This window comes from Nycticebus coucang, chromosome 7 (genome assembly GCF_027406575.1).
Source record: "Nycticebus coucang isolate mNycCou1 chromosome 7, mNycCou1.pri, whole genome shotgun sequence".
NCBI lineage: Eukaryota > Metazoa > Chordata > Mammalia > Primates > Lorisidae > Nycticebus > Nycticebus coucang.
Genome location: NC_069786.1, coordinates 66,200,040 through 66,218,159, shown reverse-complemented (window position 1 = coordinate 66,218,159; position 18,120 = coordinate 66,200,040). Strand labels below are relative to the sequence as shown.

The 18,120-nt window shown below is 34.6% G+C and overlaps 1 protein-coding gene across 7 annotated transcripts in view; it reads right to left on the bottom strand.

The window, feature by feature from the left end:
• The window catches only part of UBR3 (ubiquitin protein ligase E3 component n-recognin 3), a 233,625-nt gene that overhangs the window by 47,168 nt on the left and 168,337 nt on the right, over positions 1–18,120 (bottom strand). For 4 of the 7 annotated variants that reach the window (XR_008381290.1, XM_053597855.1, XM_053597857.1 and 1 more), the window contains exons 30-31: positions 13,734–13,865; positions 12,311–12,396 (exon numbers count right to left, since the gene is read on the bottom strand). Coding sequence is in view for 6 of the 7 variants with exons in the window: in XM_053597855.1 (XP_053453830.1) it covers positions 12,311–12,396; positions 13,734–13,865 (218 nt within the window). In the remaining variant the exon portion in view is untranslated. The remainder of the gene's footprint in view (positions 1–12,310; positions 12,397–13,733; positions 13,866–18,120) is intronic. The other 3 variants (XM_053597858.1, XM_053597859.1, XM_053597860.1) reach the window with 1 other exon arrangement.

Here is an 18,120-nt window from a genome sequence, read left to right as displayed (position 1 = left end):
ACTGTTCAACGTAGCCTTCATGGCAATTTCTTAGTTATTGTATGTAGATATTTGTATTCTGTCTTAAGTAAGTTTCGCCTGTATCCATTCTAAGATGCACCGTAGGTGTGGCCCCACCCATTACCCTCCCTTCACCCTAACCTCCCTCCTCCTTTGGCCTTTCTTCATAGTCTTGTGCTATAGTTGGGTTATAGCCTTCGTGTGAAAGCTATAATTTAGCTTCATAGTAGGGCTAAGTACATTGGATACTTTGTTCTTCCATTCCTGAGATACTTTGCTAAGAAGAATATGTTCCAGCTCCATCCATGTAAACACGAAAGAGGTAAAGTCTCCATCTTTCTTTAAGGCTGCATAATATTCCATGGTGTACATGTACCACAATTTGCTACTCCATTCGTGAGTCGATGGGCACTTAGGCTTTTCCATGACTTAGCAATTATGAATTGGGCTGCAATAAACATGCTGGTACAGATGTCTTTGTTATATTGTGATTCATCTTCTTCTATCTCATCATTCTACAGATGAGAAAATTGGCCAGAGAAAGACATTCCTTTACAGGTCACTCTAATAATTATCGGGAAAACTAAGAACAGAATTCAAGAATTGCTGCCACTTAGTTATTTCTACCATCCCAGTTCTCCTTGGAGTTTTTATGAGTAAAAGAAAAGCATAAAATTCCTTTATTCACTCACACACACGCACCCTTTCCTATTTCATAAAAACTGAGATTATAATCTTGAGTCATCTTCTAAAACTATTATTATTTTTTTTTTTTGTAGAGACAGAGTCTCACTTTATGGCCCTTGGTAGAGTGCCATGGCATCACACAGCTCACAGCAACCCCCAACTCCTGGGCTTAAGCGATTCTCTTGCCTCAGCCTCCCGAGTAGCTGGGACTATAGGCGCCCACCACAACGCCCGGCTATTTTTTGGTTGCAGTTCAGCCGGGGCCAGGTTTGAACCCGCCACCCTCGGTATATGGGACTGGCGCCTTACCAACTGAGCCACAGGCGCCGCCATCTTCTAAAACTATTAATACAATATACCACAAGATTTCATATTAGCTTAACTATCAATAGAAACCAAAACAGAACCAAAAATAACACATCTAATGAGGCCTATCTACCTTTCAATAAAACCCTGAAAATCGTAGATAACTTCAACAAAAACAGGAAATTGACTAAATAACCATTAATACGTTTATGTTAATAACTGTGTCTTCCAACTTTAGTTTTATCAGTAAGAAGGAACTCTAGTAGTCATTTAGCTGCAAGAATACTTCTCATCCCAAATGCTGAGATGCAGGAGGAGGACAACTGTGATCATTATCAAAAAGCTACCAATCAAAAAAATGCATCACAAACCAGCTACACATGACATCTGAAAGTTGAAAAATAATTACATCAAGAAAGGATACTACTACAATTTTTAGTAACAATAGCAGAAAAGGAATAGCTAATTAACTCCTTTTCTGGTATAACACGTTTTAGAACTCCAACGTTTAGGCCACATTTACAAAGGGTTTGGAAATGAGAAACCTCATCAAGTTTATTCACAGGTGTGCTGTGATTTCAACTTACATATAGAAGGCACCAGTGCCTAGTAGGAAAGTCTTGGATAGAATCCAAGCTCTGTACTTGTTATGTGTCCTTAAATTACCTAACTTTAGTCTTATTTTCTGTAAAATGGATATAATACCGCCTTTCTGGGCTATTATATAGTAATAGTAGGTATAGTAATTACATACATTTGTAGTATGTATACAAGGTATGATTGCATACATGCTAAATCACACATGGTTTCTAAAAATAAATTTCAAATATGAAATAAGGTTAATATTTGCAAACTTGAGGTTTTAGAACTAAAATTAGAGATGATAAATCAGAAACATACAGTTTCTACATCAAATAGTAACAAAATGCTTAACCCTTTCTCCTTTCTTTAATTTTTGGTACCACTCTCACCTGGTTTTCTCTCAGTTCCTTCTCAATTACTTTCATGTGTTCTTTTGTATCTACCTAACCTTATTACAAGGTGGCATTTTCCCACAAGAAAGGAAAAGGATCTTTCCTTAGTCCTCTTTCTCTCTCATTCCACACGTACTTCTTCACTCAAGTCTTTGTCTCCCACTTCTACCTGTAAGTTTACAATTCACAAGGTTTCTAGTACTTCAGATGTTCACAGCACCTCACCATCCCTACATCAAATTAACTTGATTATACAGCCCAATGCAGCTCCAATTTTCCTTTTACCATCCCTATTTGAGTGATTGACACCACTGCCCATGTTAGGAGTCATCTCCCACATCCTTGCCCTCCATATCCAGCTGATCACCAAACCTATAGGTTCTGCCTCCTATGATCCATCCTATTTTGCTCCACTCTGCTACTACATTATTTTTCACCTGGATTATTCAAAAGAATGCCTTTTGTTTCTCTCCTTCCAATCCCTCTAAACAATTCTATTCTATTCACATTCAAATCTATTCACATTAACTCATAATTGGTGAACCAATCAAAGACTAGGCATAAGAAGTCCTTCATAAATTAGTAAGTTAGCCACTATCTTCTTTTTTCAGGCTTATTTCATACCTTCCTTCCTCTCTTTCCCTTCTCAATTGTCATGTTGTCTCTCATCCTAGAATAAGACTTACTTGTCTTACTCAATTCATATTTAATGAGGCAGTTCACATACTCCTCTGTAAGGTTTTCTCTGATAGCTCAAGAAGATGATTATTCCTGGCTTTATGCATTCTCTATAACTTATTAACTTTACTTTAGTACTTCTTAAGCAGTCTTGTAATTGTTTTTCACGTTTTCCTCTATTAGATGATGAGAGATCTCCGAAGAAGACAATTGCATCTTTATAACTTTGTATTTCGTAGGCTAACACAGTGCTTAATTGGTAATAGGATTTTTAAAAGTAGGCTGAATATTATATTCATATAATATTTACACAACTATAATCCTATGGAAAAATCATATAAGCATAAAATCCATGATGGTTTATACTTTTCCCTTTCTAACATAATGACACATGGGTTCATTATATAGTGATTAAGAAGCAGGTCAATTAATCAGCCCTACTTCCACTGCCTCAAAAGAGACTGACCTCTCAATTCCAACTGTTAAAGCAGTGCTTGACCTGCTTGCTCCTAGAATCTTCTTTCCCATGCTGGTTGCTACAAAAATTCACCTGGGACAAAGAATTCTATTTTCTGCAATTCCTGAGTCAAATTCCTTACAAACAACTGTGACAAGTCAAAGGTATAACATGCTTAATCACAAGACAGAAACCTTTTATGTGTTTCTCAGAAATTGAGAAAACATTGAAACTTGATTTATATTCAGAAAAACCTATTATTTAATAAGAACTCTTAGTTGGAACAAAAAAAGTAAGATTTAATAATCCCATCTGTCTTACCAACATTAAGGTAAGATTATTTTATTTTAAAAACTATAAAATACAAAGTGAGACTCTGTCTCAAAAAAACTATAAAGTAAAACTGTAACTCCAAATTTATTGTATAATTAAGAGTTTTACATGTTCTGTGAACACTATAGACACCCCACGCACATATACACTATCATTATGCCAATTCTCATGACTTTGGGAATACCCAAATAAAGAAACCAAAGTAAGGAAATAGCTCTGACCACCCTTTGTAGGGTTAATGTAATAGGTATGAGAGTATACACCTCTCAAAGCAGAGCCAGCTTCCCCTGCTTCCTCTGTATATCTCTGAGAAATCAGCCACGAAGAGTTAGTCTGGGAACACCTCTAAGAAGGGAATATCTGCAGAAGAAAGGCGCTGCCCCACCTTAAGGCAAGTAAGATCACAGGACCACCCACCCCCCCACCATTCCCCCACACACACCCTGACAGTGAAAATGATTATCTATGGTACTTAGTTCCTGGAAGCTCCAAATTATAAATGTTGAAAAGCCTAGTTACCTAAGTCATGAATCATAGGATCTTTGGAAAGACCTTAACGAAGAGTTAAAGCCACTCCTTTAATTCAAATTTCATGCCACATTCTTATTCCTCTATCTCAGAACTCCTGAAATTAATAATATATTTTGTCTCCCAACAGAAAAACTTTATGATGAGAATAAATCCTATGCCATCCTCCTAACCTCATCTCCTAACAGATCAACAGAATGTTCAAGTGCTTTTTAAAAAAGGCTGCAATGGTCCCTCAAATTCACATGTTAAAATCCTAACTCCCAAGTTGAGGATATGTATATTAGGAGATACAGCCTTTGGAAGGAGATTATGTCATGAAAGTGGAGCCTTCATGAATGGGAATAGCGCCCTTGTAAAAGAGACCCCAGAGAGACCTCCTGCCCCTTCCACCATGTGAGGTGATAGTCAGAAGAAAGCTATGCATAAGGAAGCAGGTCCTCACCAGATATGAAATTCGCTGGCAGCTTGATCTTAGACTTGTAGCCTCTAGAGCTGTGAGAAATACATTATCTATTGTGGATAAGCCATCTAGTCCATGGTGTTTTGTTACGGTAGCCTGATTTGATTAAGAAAAAAAAAAATCAAGCTAAAAATTTCTCTATTCACTTAACCCACACCCCACTTGATAATGACAGTGTTGAAGCAGAAGAAATAATAATGTAGAAGTTTACAATGATGAAGACTTGAACACATATTACAAAATTAAATTCTTACAACAGTCTTCTGGTCAGATATTAGGAAGAACAGAAACCACAAGGGTAAATAACTTGCCCTAAACCTACGGTCCCCACCCAATCCTCAGGCTATTGACTGTGACCTGTTAGGAACCAGCTGCACAGCATCACAGCCTGAGCTCCATGTCCTGTCCCATCCCCACCCCCATCCACCCATGTCAGTCTCTGGTGCCAAAAAGGCACCCGTGGATTCATAGGAACAGGGACGCATAGCAGGAGGTAGGCACCAAGCAAGCAGATATAGCCGCTCCCCATCTACTCACATTACCGCCTGAGCTGTGCCTCCTTCCCCCTTCCCTATCTCCCTCCACAGGAAAACTGTCTTCTATGAAACCAGTCCCTGGTGCCAAAGAGGTTGGGGATCTGCTCTAAATTATCTTCCCACTAGTAAAGGTGGAATCAGGATTAAAACCCAAGTATTTTGTCCTAAATCTCGCTCTCTATCTCATCTATACTGTCCTGCCTCTTAAGAGCACCATCCTTTAAAAGGCTTACCAAAGACCCTCACCTATCCCAAAGGTACTCCTTCTCACTGACAGTGTTCAAGGAGAGAATAAATGATCAGAAGAGTAGGCAGAATATGCCTGAGTTAGATAACATTTAAACTGCGTGACTTCTCAAATAACATTTAGCTAAAGACTCTGATTTCACTTACTTGACTATGTCACTCACAACCTTTACTTTCTTATGTATGCATTATTTAAAATGAAGAGCAAAATAAAAAAGAAAATACCAAAATTTTCTCTGTAGAAAGCATCAAAAGAACAAAAACCAAGCCTTGCTGTTTTCTATAGCATATAATTGTATATTTCTAAAAGTTGTTAGAGTGTAACTCCTATTTACTCCAGCTATTTAACTTTCATAATGAATGCTGACTATGCTAATTAACAGACAGTATAAAGCCTCAAATTTGCAAATAACAAAGAGTTAACAACCATGAACATTTTTGGGGGGACACAGATCATCCAGTTTAACCCAATTTTATTTTTTATTTTTTTTGCTTAAAATATTTGTATTTTTAATTATTATGGGAACATAATAATAGTTGTATATCTTGATAGGGTACATGTGATGTTTTGATTCAATGGAAATTAATCAAATTAGAGAATCCATCACCTCAGGCATTTAACATTTGTGTCAGGAAAATTCCAATTCTACTCTTTTATTTTTTTTTTTTTTCAGTTTTTTTGTTTTTTTATTGTTGGGGATTCATTGAGGGTACAATAAGCCAGGTTACACTGATTGCAATTGTTAGGTAACCAATTCTACTCTTCATTATTTTAAAGCACATCATAACTTATTATTGGTTATGTTCACTTTTTTGTTCTACCAAATACTGTTCATTCTATAAGGTCTAACAATAAAGTTCATGAACTTGCCACCATGCACTTACTATTTTGGTAGTACTATACAAACAACTAGGTAAGGTTTCATAACCTTGCCATAGCAGAGTCTTAATTAACACAGAGTCTTGCTGTGTTAATGTCGACATGTGGCAGTGTCTTACTGCATGGCATTCATTATTGTACTACTTTTTATGTGTCATCTTGAATTAGAGCAATGAACAAACATTAAATTTCTTGTTAAACTTGGCAAGAGTGGAAGTGAAAGCAGGAACATGCATGTCTAAGTTTATGGGGATAATGCCATGAAGAAAATGGCAGCATATAGAGAGGGAAGGAGGGAGGGGGATAGGGGGTCTCAGTGTGTGACACACCTTTTGGGGGCAAGATACAATTATAATAGGAACTTTACCTAACAAATGCAATCTGTGTTACCTGGTTTCTTATACCCTCAATGAATCCCCAACAATAAAAAAAAGGGAAAGAAAGAAAATGGCAGCATGCAACTGCATTAAACATTTTTCTGAGAGGAGAGAAAGTGCCACTGATGAAGAGAGATCAGGGCAACCTACAAGGAGCTGAACTGACAAAAACATGGAAAAAATGTGTCAAATTGTACATAGAAATCATCAGCTGACTGTAAGAAAGAAGCACAGCAAACCAAGTAAACATCCATAGAGAAACAGGAAAATCTTAACTGAAAATCTTGGCATAAGAAAGGTGTGGCCCTTCCATCACAACAACACATCAGCTCACATAGCACTGTCTGTGAGGGAGTTTTTAGCCAGTAAACAAATTAACTATATTGAAACAACCTGCTTACTCACCTGATCTGGTCCCCAATGACTTTTCTTTACCCACAAATAAATATTGAAAGGAAGACATTTCGATGACATTCAAGACATCAAGGGTAATATGACAGTAGCTCTGATTGCCCTTCCAAAGAAAGAGTTCCAAAATTGTTTAGAACAGGGAGTAGGCATTGGTGTTGGTGTATATCTTCCCAAAGGGAGTACTTTGAAGTTGACTATAGTGAAATTCAGTAATGAGGTATGTAACACTTATTCTAGGATTAGTTCATAAACTTAATTGTCAGTTTATTTTTTTGCACCCATTAAGCATTCCCACTTTATCCCCACTGCCTTCCCAGCCTCTGGAGACTGTCATTCTACTGTCTATCTCCACGAGATCAATTGTTTTTAATATTTAGCTCCCACCTGAGTAAGAACAGATGAGATTTATCTTTCTATGCTTGGTTTATTTCATTTAACATTATGTTCTCTGGATCCATCTATGTTGTTGCAAATGGCAGGATTTCATTCTTTCTATGGCTATTTAATGTTCCATTGTGTACATGTACCACTTCACCCACTGGCAGAGACTTGGATTGATTCTATCTTGACTATTATAAACATGTAGATATCTTTTTGATATACTGAATTCCCACCCTTTGGATAACTCAGCAGAGGGACTGCTGGATTATACGGCAGTCCCATTTTTAGTTTTTTGAGGAACCTCCATACTGTTTCCCATAGTGGTTGCACTAATTTACACTCCTTCCAACAGTATACAAGTAACCCAGTAATGTCACAGATAAGAAAATTGAAGCCAAATGCATAAAATGTCTTGCTTAAGCATGTTTATGATTCCTAGTTTGATATTGTTTTTTCTACAACCAATACATCTTTCATATTGACCTTAAATACACTATGAGACTCAAGTAACTTGCTTCCCAAAACAGAAAACATTTCCCAATACCATGCAATCAGCTTTTAACAACCAAATGTGATAGAAACCACTAGTCTTAGGAAGCAATTTCTGTATTTTTGTATTATTTTATTTGATTATAATTATAATTCAACAGTAAAATTGTCCTCCCTTTTTTGTGGTAACAAAAAAGAACAGAACAAAAGTTGTGATTGAAACTACTTGTAGAATTCATAATATTTACATTTGAAAAAGACCTTAGTAAGTAATGTCAGAAGACCAGACTACTTAAAAGTACTTCTGTGAAAACTCATCACTTATTCAATAGTATCTTTATGCAGCTTTACTTCAGGGAATAATTAATGTCAAAATAATTTCCTATAATTTTATATTCACCAAAAATTCGTTCTGTGAGCAACTAAAAGCATTTTAGGTGGCCTGCATAGATCTAAGCTGGGCTGCTTACTGTGAACAACAAACACAGGTGGAAGTTATTCACTATCATGACTGGGCATCATTTTCTTGACAAGATCATAGATTATATCAAAATTAAATCAGAACTTCTTAAATGAAAACGTCAAAACAAGAGTTTGCCTTAGCCTCTCTTAACTAAAGATTTTTAATCACTCTATAAAATCATGAAATTCATTTGAGACATGAAATGTGTGGGGCTTCTCAGTTAAAATATAGTTACAAGCAGAATGTCTCAAATGTCTCAACAAAGATATGAAGAAAATGTTGTTCAACCTAAAGGTAAATAATTTTATATTATCCTACAATATTAATACTTTATCAAATGATACTGATGGTTTCAATAATTTCTACTTGAAAAATACACTAAGGTATCATGGCAGAAAAGTACTGAAAGCATGTGAACGTCACTAGAACCTAGGGAGTTATATATTTACTTTTAAATTACTTAAATGAAGAAATTAACAGAGTAACTTTCATAATATATTTTTCTTAACAAAAAATAAGGCCTTCAATTTTTATGTCTTCTTTGTCCTACACATGTTGGTGGTACTTACCAGTATACTTACCAATTAGTAAAAAACTCTAAAACTCGCCTATCTTTAAAAGTTTTACTCAAATGCCATATCTACCAAAAGCTTTACTAGAAGAGATAAGATCAGAAACCTCCAAATTTCCTAGAACTTCATCCATAGCCTCTTTAGAATTTAACACTTTCTATCTTAACAATAAATTAGCAAGAATCAGTCTCATCTACTGAACACCAGGTCTTAAATGCCTGATCTTCCCTGGCACATAAGGAGGAGGTCCAAGAACTCTGACCCAAAAATCAGGTCCAGTGCTATACGAGGGAGCTGACGCAGATGGCTCACAGTAAGAGCAAGAGGGAACTGGCCAACCAACTGGTAAGGAATAAGGAGAACTAATTGGTATCAAGGGGGAAAGGATTGAGGACTTGAGAAAATGTCTGAAGGGGTGGCCCAAAACAAAAATAAGGATTTGCAGTGAAAGATTTGACCAAAAAAAAAAAAAAAAACAGACAAGATAAACAGGAGGGTCAGCATGGCAGAGACTGGAAAAGATCCCAAGGCAACAGTGTACAGTAAGATGTCTCTGATTAAGCACATGGGCAAAAGATCTTAAAGGTTCTGCATCCTTTGACATACCGAAGAGCAGGGAATAGGTCTGCTTAAAAAATTGAATGTAGAGTCAGAAGAGCTGGACTCAAGAACAAGCGCTGACATTTTCTAATTGTATGACTAGCAAAGCAATCACTCTGAACTTCAATTTCCTTCCTTCGATTTCCATGAAAAAAACATCTATTTCACATGGTCATTCTAAAGAAAAAATAATTTATGTGAAAGCACTTTATAAACTTTAAAACTACAAATGTAAGGTATTATTAAAATAGCACAGAATGCTCCTATGTAACTAATTTTGGTCAATTTTTACTGTGGAAAATTTCCCAGACACATATTTAGAACGGAAGTTTTATTTTGATTGAACACTTTACCTCAACTTTACCTCAACTACTTAAAAATTTGCTTAAAGATGTAATGTATTCAATGGCATTGTTCCACTTCAATTTTATTGATTTGTCCATATATATTTGGCCATTAACATTTTCTGCTTTCAATACTGTAAGATAAAATGATCTTTTCCTCCTCCCTACTGTGTGTGTGTGTGTATGTCTGTGTGTGCCTACAATTACACTGTATAACAATTATTACTCAATTCTTTCTAGACAAAAATGGTTAAAATCTTTCCCAAATAAATAAACCTTCAATTTCATCAAGAAGCCCTGATGAACAGTATTCCAGTTGAGTGGTATTTCTTAAAACGATTAAAATAAAGGTTCTCTTATCATGTGCTTAATCAGTGTAACATTTTCTCACTCATTCTCCCCAAAGATATGAAGGGAAAACACTTTAAGAATAATTTAAAAAAATAAAAATAAAAATAATTTAAAAGGCACTAACAGCAATAAATGGGAAAAAGAAGGAGTCACTAGAAAAAAGACGAAATTTTTTGCAAAAGAATGCCACTGAAATTACACTGGAATTTAGGAAATAATGAGATATTTGCTCCAAAATATTACCAATTTAAGTCCTAGTGTTCAACTTAAAATAGTTTTGAATTAGACTTGAATAAGTAACAAATACATAAAAAGTTCATACACTTATAAGAGAGTGGGATTTTATGCAACATACAATATATTCTGTTTACATTACTTGTAGGGTTGCTTTTATTAAGATAAATAAGATATAAGCAACTGAATAATAATAAAGCATATAAAAACAATATTAACTTATATTTAAGATAAACTTTGTCATGCCCTTTCCCATACTGGCACAGAAAACATACTCTCTTATTCACTACAGGGGAAAAAAGAAAACAAAAGTCTGGAAATACCTATCAATTTAACAATTTAAATTAAAACTGAGTCTGATAACTGCCGTGCTTGCCACTAGAACTTTGTTACTATTTTCAGGATTCTGGATAAATTCATCATTTACAAGTCTCTGGATAAATTTAAGTGCCTCAAAGAAAAAATGAAGTAGATTTTTTAAACATAAAACAGAAATCCCTGTATGAAACACTTTCTAATACAATAGTTTCTAGAATATTATCAGCCAATGCCAAACATGAATTAAGAATAAATTAACAAGAAAGAATAAATTATATAACTGAAATAACATCTACTAATTCAAATAGATTAGAAACTAAAATTCCTGTGTTAACTTTCACTTTAAAATATACTACTAAAACACTGAGTATAAGTAGTTTAAATATATGTATCAAGATGTCAATGTGTACTAAGTACTTGCTAAAAAATAACTTCCTGGGCTGCCTGTGGCTCAGAGGGTAGGGCGCCGGCCCCATATGCCAGAGGTTGTGGGTTCAAACCCAGCCCTGGCCAAAAAAAAAGAAACCTAATTGTTTGTACCATTATTAATCTGGGGAAAAAAAAGAAAAAAAATAACTTCCTAAACCTTGGGTTCTCGGAATCAAAGGACAATCCCAAATAAAATATCAAATCAGATACAACTTATGAAAATTTTTTAAATAAGTTGAAATTTTAGTCTGTATTTCTATGTTAGAAATTTTAAGATGTTTTTGGTCATTCCTTTGCTTTAAAATCAATCCAAAATTAAGAGACAATGTTTTGAAGTTATTTAAAAAATAACATGTATTGATGGTTTTTAATAATTACTATTATTTTAATATTTAAGAAAATGTATTTCTTTTTCAAAAGAATACATTATGTGTTTTAAACAGGTTTTACTCCCTACGCCAATCACATTAGGTAACATTCAACTCCAGTGATGTGGGACCAATAATTAGCTATATTGTGACATTAACTAGTATTACTCCTAGTGCTCACGTTAATTCTCTAAACGACGACTAAACAGTGATAGCATCTAAACCATGCTCAAAAAACTGACTTTAAGTTTCAAATTGCTCTTTTCCCTAATGTACCTCCACAAAATAGTATTGAAGGCACAGTGTATGATACATGGTACACCTCCTGGGTGAGGGGCACAACTACAACAGGGGCTTTAATCTAACAAATACAAACAAGGTAAACTACTCATTTGTACTCTCATATTAATCTCCAAAAAGAAGCACTGAAAGATCATGCTTAGAATTTAAAGTATATGTATATATATAAATAAAAGCAAATATCTACATCAAAATATAGCATAAATATCATTTATTAATAGCAACAACATAACAGAAATCCATAGGCAACATGACCTGTCTGTACAGAAAGATTTTCTAAATTAGCTGAATATAAAAATTCTTCAAAAGAATTTAAATTTTAGGACAAGTTTTTTATCGCTGAGAATAAAATGGTGTTTTACTTTTGAAATATACAAACCTGACCAATTAGTATGACATTCATTTACTGAACAATCATAGCCTAGAAAGAGATATGCACATGATTCTTTTAAATATAAGATATTGAAGTATATATAACATAAACAGAATTTGAAAATACACCAAAAGACCCTTTTGCCTGTATATGCTTTCAAAAATAACATAAACAAAAACTTCTTTTGAAATGTAGCACTATTTAGTACTTACTTAAACAAGATCTCTTGCCAGCTGTGCTTGCACCACCTGAACATAAATTGCCTCCTCGATGAATCAATTCAAGTTCCAAATTGGTCCTGTAAGTAATGTATTTATAATATGGCTTAGTCGCTAGGCTAAAGCGATTCTTTTCATTTGCTTTATTGACATGTCTGAATCAACCTAAATAATAAAGTTCTTCAGCTTTATTAATTTCAAAAGTACAGTTTATATGGTATCAGTAATAATATTTTATCTGGTATTTAAGAAATTTAACAACCAGATTATCCATCCTTAACTTATATGTTCATATTTACACACATTATGGCTTTATTATCGTAAAGTCCCAACTGTTGGCATATGTTAAAAACTAGGCCTTAAGGGAAAAAGCTGCAACATGTTTCATGAACCTGCATAAAAATCTGATGAAAGAATTTGTACTCCAACTGTCAGCCACTGGGTAGGTATTTACTGCCATGTGAAACACAAGGGCATACCAATTTTTCTATCAGAGAAATGATTATCACTCACTGAAGCTTAGATGGCTTCCGGAAATCAATATTAAGAAACAAAATCCCTAATGTTAAAGTAGCTATAAAAAATACACATAAGGAAGAGCAGTCTCTTTTAGACTTCTAAAATTATAATTTTATTAAAATACATTGTATAACTTGACATGGCTAAACATCAGTATTATCACATAGATCTGAAATTGGAAGGTATTTAGCAGGGATTAGCTTACATAAAAAGCAATAAATTACAATTAGACACTTCAAAAATCAAATTATATAGAACCTAAAGATTTACTCAAAAATAGTAAAACAAAAAATCAATTATGCCAAAATAATAATAAATGAGAGATTTAATTTCTTCAGTAGTTACTAATAAACTTAAATATACCTTTATTTTTTACAACCCAAACTGAATTAACTACTTTACACCCAAGATATGCATTTGACACTAACAGTGAAATATCCTCCCTTAAAAAAAAAAAAAAAAATGGCAGTTTCAAGCTTACTTTTTGCAAGTGAACTCAAGAAATACTATTATCCTATTTCATTTAAAACAAACATTATTAATTGGTTTGGTTGTATTTTGAACACAGAATGTTTTGAAAGGATATTTTCATGTATTTACTTATAAATAACGAACTGTTAAAATACTAATATTCCTATTAGTTATTCATATATTTATTATAAATAACAAACCATTAAAATAGTAATATTCGTAAGTCTGTACATTTGCCATCCATTTCTAAAGGAATGCTTTAATTCTCTCTACTGGGCCTGGGAGGAGAGAGGGGGAGCAATTTAACATTGATAATGTTCCTGCTCAGAGCTCCATCTGGTTGCTGCTGATAAGGGCATCTGTGTGACAAGGGAATTTTCCACCCTTCAGGCGATTTGCATTGCTCACTGAACTTCTAAAAACCTACCAGCAAGGAAGCAGGGACAAGGATTTCATATTAGTGGACAGAAAGCAAGCGGAGACCAGCATGTGTTCCTTCATCAAGGGAATATAAATGAGATCAATACATTTTGTTTTCACAAATCTTCCGTTGCCTAATCTGTAGAAAAAAATTAATGGCTATATTCTCTTATGAAAACTAAGATTTCCTAGATAGCACTGTAAAGAGAGCTAACCAGAAACATGAACAATTCTTACAAATGAATGTCAGAACCAAAATGTCAACATTTCACCATATTTGAAAAATTATTCATTAAAATATAAATATAAGAACAATTGTGTTTATTTAATTACCAGACATGAAACTTCACAGGATGACAAACATATTATTAGGAATTTCATTTCAAAGAATACTTAGGGGAAAAAATAATAAATCTAAATAATTATTTCATATTAGAGTCAGATGATCTCTTACATAACATTTTTTCTGGGTTAAAAAACAAAAACTGCCTAACCAAAGGGTTACTGTGTAATATTAATAGTATCTAGGGTTTTAATAATTTTTTTAGATTTTACTATTAATTTTTTCTTTTCTTTTTAAGATGGAGTTTTGCTATGTTACCCAGGCTAGATTTGAACTCCTGGCTCATGCAATCTTCCTGCCTCAGCCCTCAGAGTAGCTGGGATTACAGGCTATATGCCACCCTGCCCAGCAATATCTAAGATTTTAAAAATCAATATAGCCCTAACTCTTAACTTTTCCCATTTCATTCAAATGAAAATTGATCCTTTGAAAATTACTAGAGTATAAAACAAACAAATGGTTCATGTGTCCCATATCTATCTTTCCTCACTGTTGAAAATTACAACACACTATTCCCTACCATCATCTTCCCAAATGGATGATGCAAAAATACATTTCAACTCTACTCTTTTTACTTTCTTTTTTATTCTTTTGGCCAGGGCTGGGCTTGAACCCGCCACCCCTGGTATACGGGGCCGGTGCCCTACTCCTTGAGCCACAGGCACCACCCGGATGATGCAAAAATAAAGATAAGCCAGAAGTAGGAGTTTTGAGTTTTTTTGTTTTTTTTTTTTTTCCTTTGAGACCGAGCCTCAAGCTGTCGCCCTGGGTAGAGTGCCATGGCATCACAGCCCACAGCAACCTCCAACTGCTGAGCTTAAGCGATTCTCCTGCCTCAATCTCCTGAGTAGCTGGGACTACAGGCACCTGCCACTATGCCCAGCCATTTTTTGGTTGTAGTTGTCATTGTTCAGCAGGCCCGGGCCCAGATTCAAACCTGCTAACTCTGGTGTATGTGGCTGACACCCTAGCCGCTTGAGCTACAGGTGCCACCCAAGTTTTTTGTTCTTAAAGAAAAGTGGACTTTCCTATATTTTGTAAAATAGTAAAAGTAAAAGTTAGTTTGAAAGAGAAAATACATTTGAAGGAACCATGAGAAAAGACTGCTTAATGCCCATCATGGTGGCCACCTAGAAATATGGATATATCTATATAAAAACGCCTCTTACTATGCTCCAATTTCTTTTTACGTGACCAAAGTCTGCTCTCCCCTCAATCCTCCTTTGACACTAACTTCTAATTTTAGAGCTATAATTTGAAAAAGAAACATGTATATGTACACACAGACACTCACATACACACTGGTATAGCAGAAAGGGCAAAAGCTCTGGAAAAAAATCTGGGTTAAAGGCCTGCCTAAGCCTACTACTTACCAGTTGAGCAATTTTCTCAATTTCTCCAAGGAAAACTTTATTTTTATCGATTCTACAGCCTGTTTATATAAGATGTAACTCAAGTTCTGACTTCTCCAAAAAGCTATCCCGGGACAAGAAAGAAGGACTTCTGAATACTTTATATTTCAATTCACTCATTTTCCATTTTGAAGTTTAACAGCACTTTTTTATACAACTTTTTTTTTTTTTTTTTTTTTTTTTGTAGAGACAGAGTCTCACTTTATGGCCCTCGGTAGAGTGCCATGGCATCACACAGCTCACAGCAACCTCCAACTCCTGGGCTTAAGCGATTCTCTTGCCTCAGCCTCCCAAGTAGCTGGGACTACAGGCGCCCGCCACAACGCCCAGCTATTTTTTGCTTGCAGTTCAGCCGGGGCCGGGTTTGAACCTGCCACCCTCGGCATATGGGGCCGGCGCCCTACCAACTGAGCCGCAGGTGCCGCCCTTTATACAACATTTTTAAGAACAAATTATGTCCTGTTTTATATAGATTGATGTGTATTAGTTTTTCCATCTGAATCATAAATTCCTGGAGATCAGGCACCATTTCATATATAGCTTCCAAATCCTCAATGATAATTATTATTATTTTTGTGGGGGGAGGGGAAGACAGAATCTCAAGCTGTCGCCCTGGGTAGAGTGCCATGGCATCACAGCTTACAGCAACCTCAAACTCTTGGACGTAAGTGATTCTCTTGCCTCAGCCTCCCAAGTAGCTAGGACTAAAGGTGTCCCCCACAACGCCACAACAGTTGTCATTGTTGTTTAGCTGGCCCAGGCCCGGTTGGAACCTGCCAGCTGTGGCTGACACCATAACCACTGCGCTACGAGTGCCGAGTCCAGCGATAACTATTAATGTGCTAAACAAAAAAAAAAAAAAAAAGAATTCATGGGAACTAACAAACTCTTTGGTTTGCTATGTCACCAATTATAAGATTCTCTTTATTCCCTTCAGTTTCTTTTCTATTTTCTTTTTTTTTTTTTTTTTTTTTTTTGCTGACCTTTTCTGTTCCTTTAAACCCATCAGTGAACCCAGTAAAACATAAAATAAAATAAAAAACAAGAATTGTTTTAGGAAAGCATTTTTACTTTTTAAAAGGATTCATAATTTGGTGTTTTAGTAAGTATGTTTTTATTTTGAACACAATTAGTTTACAGAGTCTAGGTTTATAATGTTTCATCTTGTTTCCATTTTTCTCAAGCCAAGTGTTACCCACAAATATTTCTGGTCCAAAAATCCTTAAGAAAAAAATCAATTAATTGAAATTCATGTTATCCATTGTTTCAAGAAAGAAATAATAAATTTTTTGAAGTTTTCTTCTCCAAAATTAACTTTTCATTTGAATGACTGATACTGGGAATAGAATGGAAATTTTAGAAATACATTAATACTTGGATGTAGCTATTTTGATTAATTTAAAACTTAATTTAATTAAGATTTTATTTTATTCTATTCTATTCTATTCTATTTTCAGATAGGGACTTATTCTGTTGCCCAGGCTAGAATGCTAGGTGTCAGCATAGCTCACAGCAACTTCAACTCCTAGGTTCAAGCAAACTCCTGCCCCAGCCTCCCAAGTGCTAGAACTACAAGTACCTGCAACAATGCCCAGCTATTTTTTTTTTTCTATTTTTGGTAGAGATGGAGTCTCGCTCTTGCTCAGGCTGGTCAAGCAATCCTCCCACCTCAGCCTCCCAGAGTACTAGAATTACAGGCACAAGCCATAGTGCTTCCCTCAGAAAAACTTCCAAGGCTTCACCATGCAAATAAAATTAAAAGCAAAAAGATATGTACTGCCCTATAACATAACAAAAAAACCCTCCAAAACCCACCAGAAATACTTTGTTTTTAAATATCAAAAGTATAAGCTCCCTGAAGAACAAATAAAATTACTCACCCAGCTGGGAGAAATTCAACTCTGAGAAACTAGGGTTTATCTCACTCAAAATACTAATACAAAATGCAAATAAATATGACAGTTCTAATAAAGTATACATTTAAGAATCATTACATTTTATTCAAAAGTTAAATAATTCAAAGTTTATTGCTAAAATTTTTGCTTAGATATCTAAATACCATTAAAGATTTTAATGCTCACCTTTTAGGAATAAATATTTCTGTAATCTTAAGTATTTAGGAAATAAGTTGTATGTTAGGCATACAATAAATATAAAGACCTGAGAAAATTATATCCCATTAAAACAGGAAATAATACACTTTTTTTCCTTTAATTCATGTTTTACTCATTTGTGAGTCACCTTGTTTTTTGTTTTTCTTTTCTTTTCTTTTTAATGACTAAGTAAAACTTAAGAGAAGGTGTACAACCTCACTGGGAGAAAAATGTCCTAGGTAATTCCAATCAAAGGATAGTAAGTTTTTAAAGTTTTACATACTTTCACTTTCAGAATCATTATTTTATTGCTTTTTTACAGTTTATCATGAGGGATCTGAAAAGAATGAGAGGAGGGAATATGTTTTCTATTTCTCTACTTACATCCTTAATAAAGCATTCCATATCTGTCCCTACTCCTGCTTCTCTAAAAAACAGAAAACCGATATGTATTGATCCAAATGATCCCCTATGATCACTACAATCTGTATTCTATAATTTATTTATATGTAATATTTAAATCAAGAAATGGAAAAAAATTAGGAA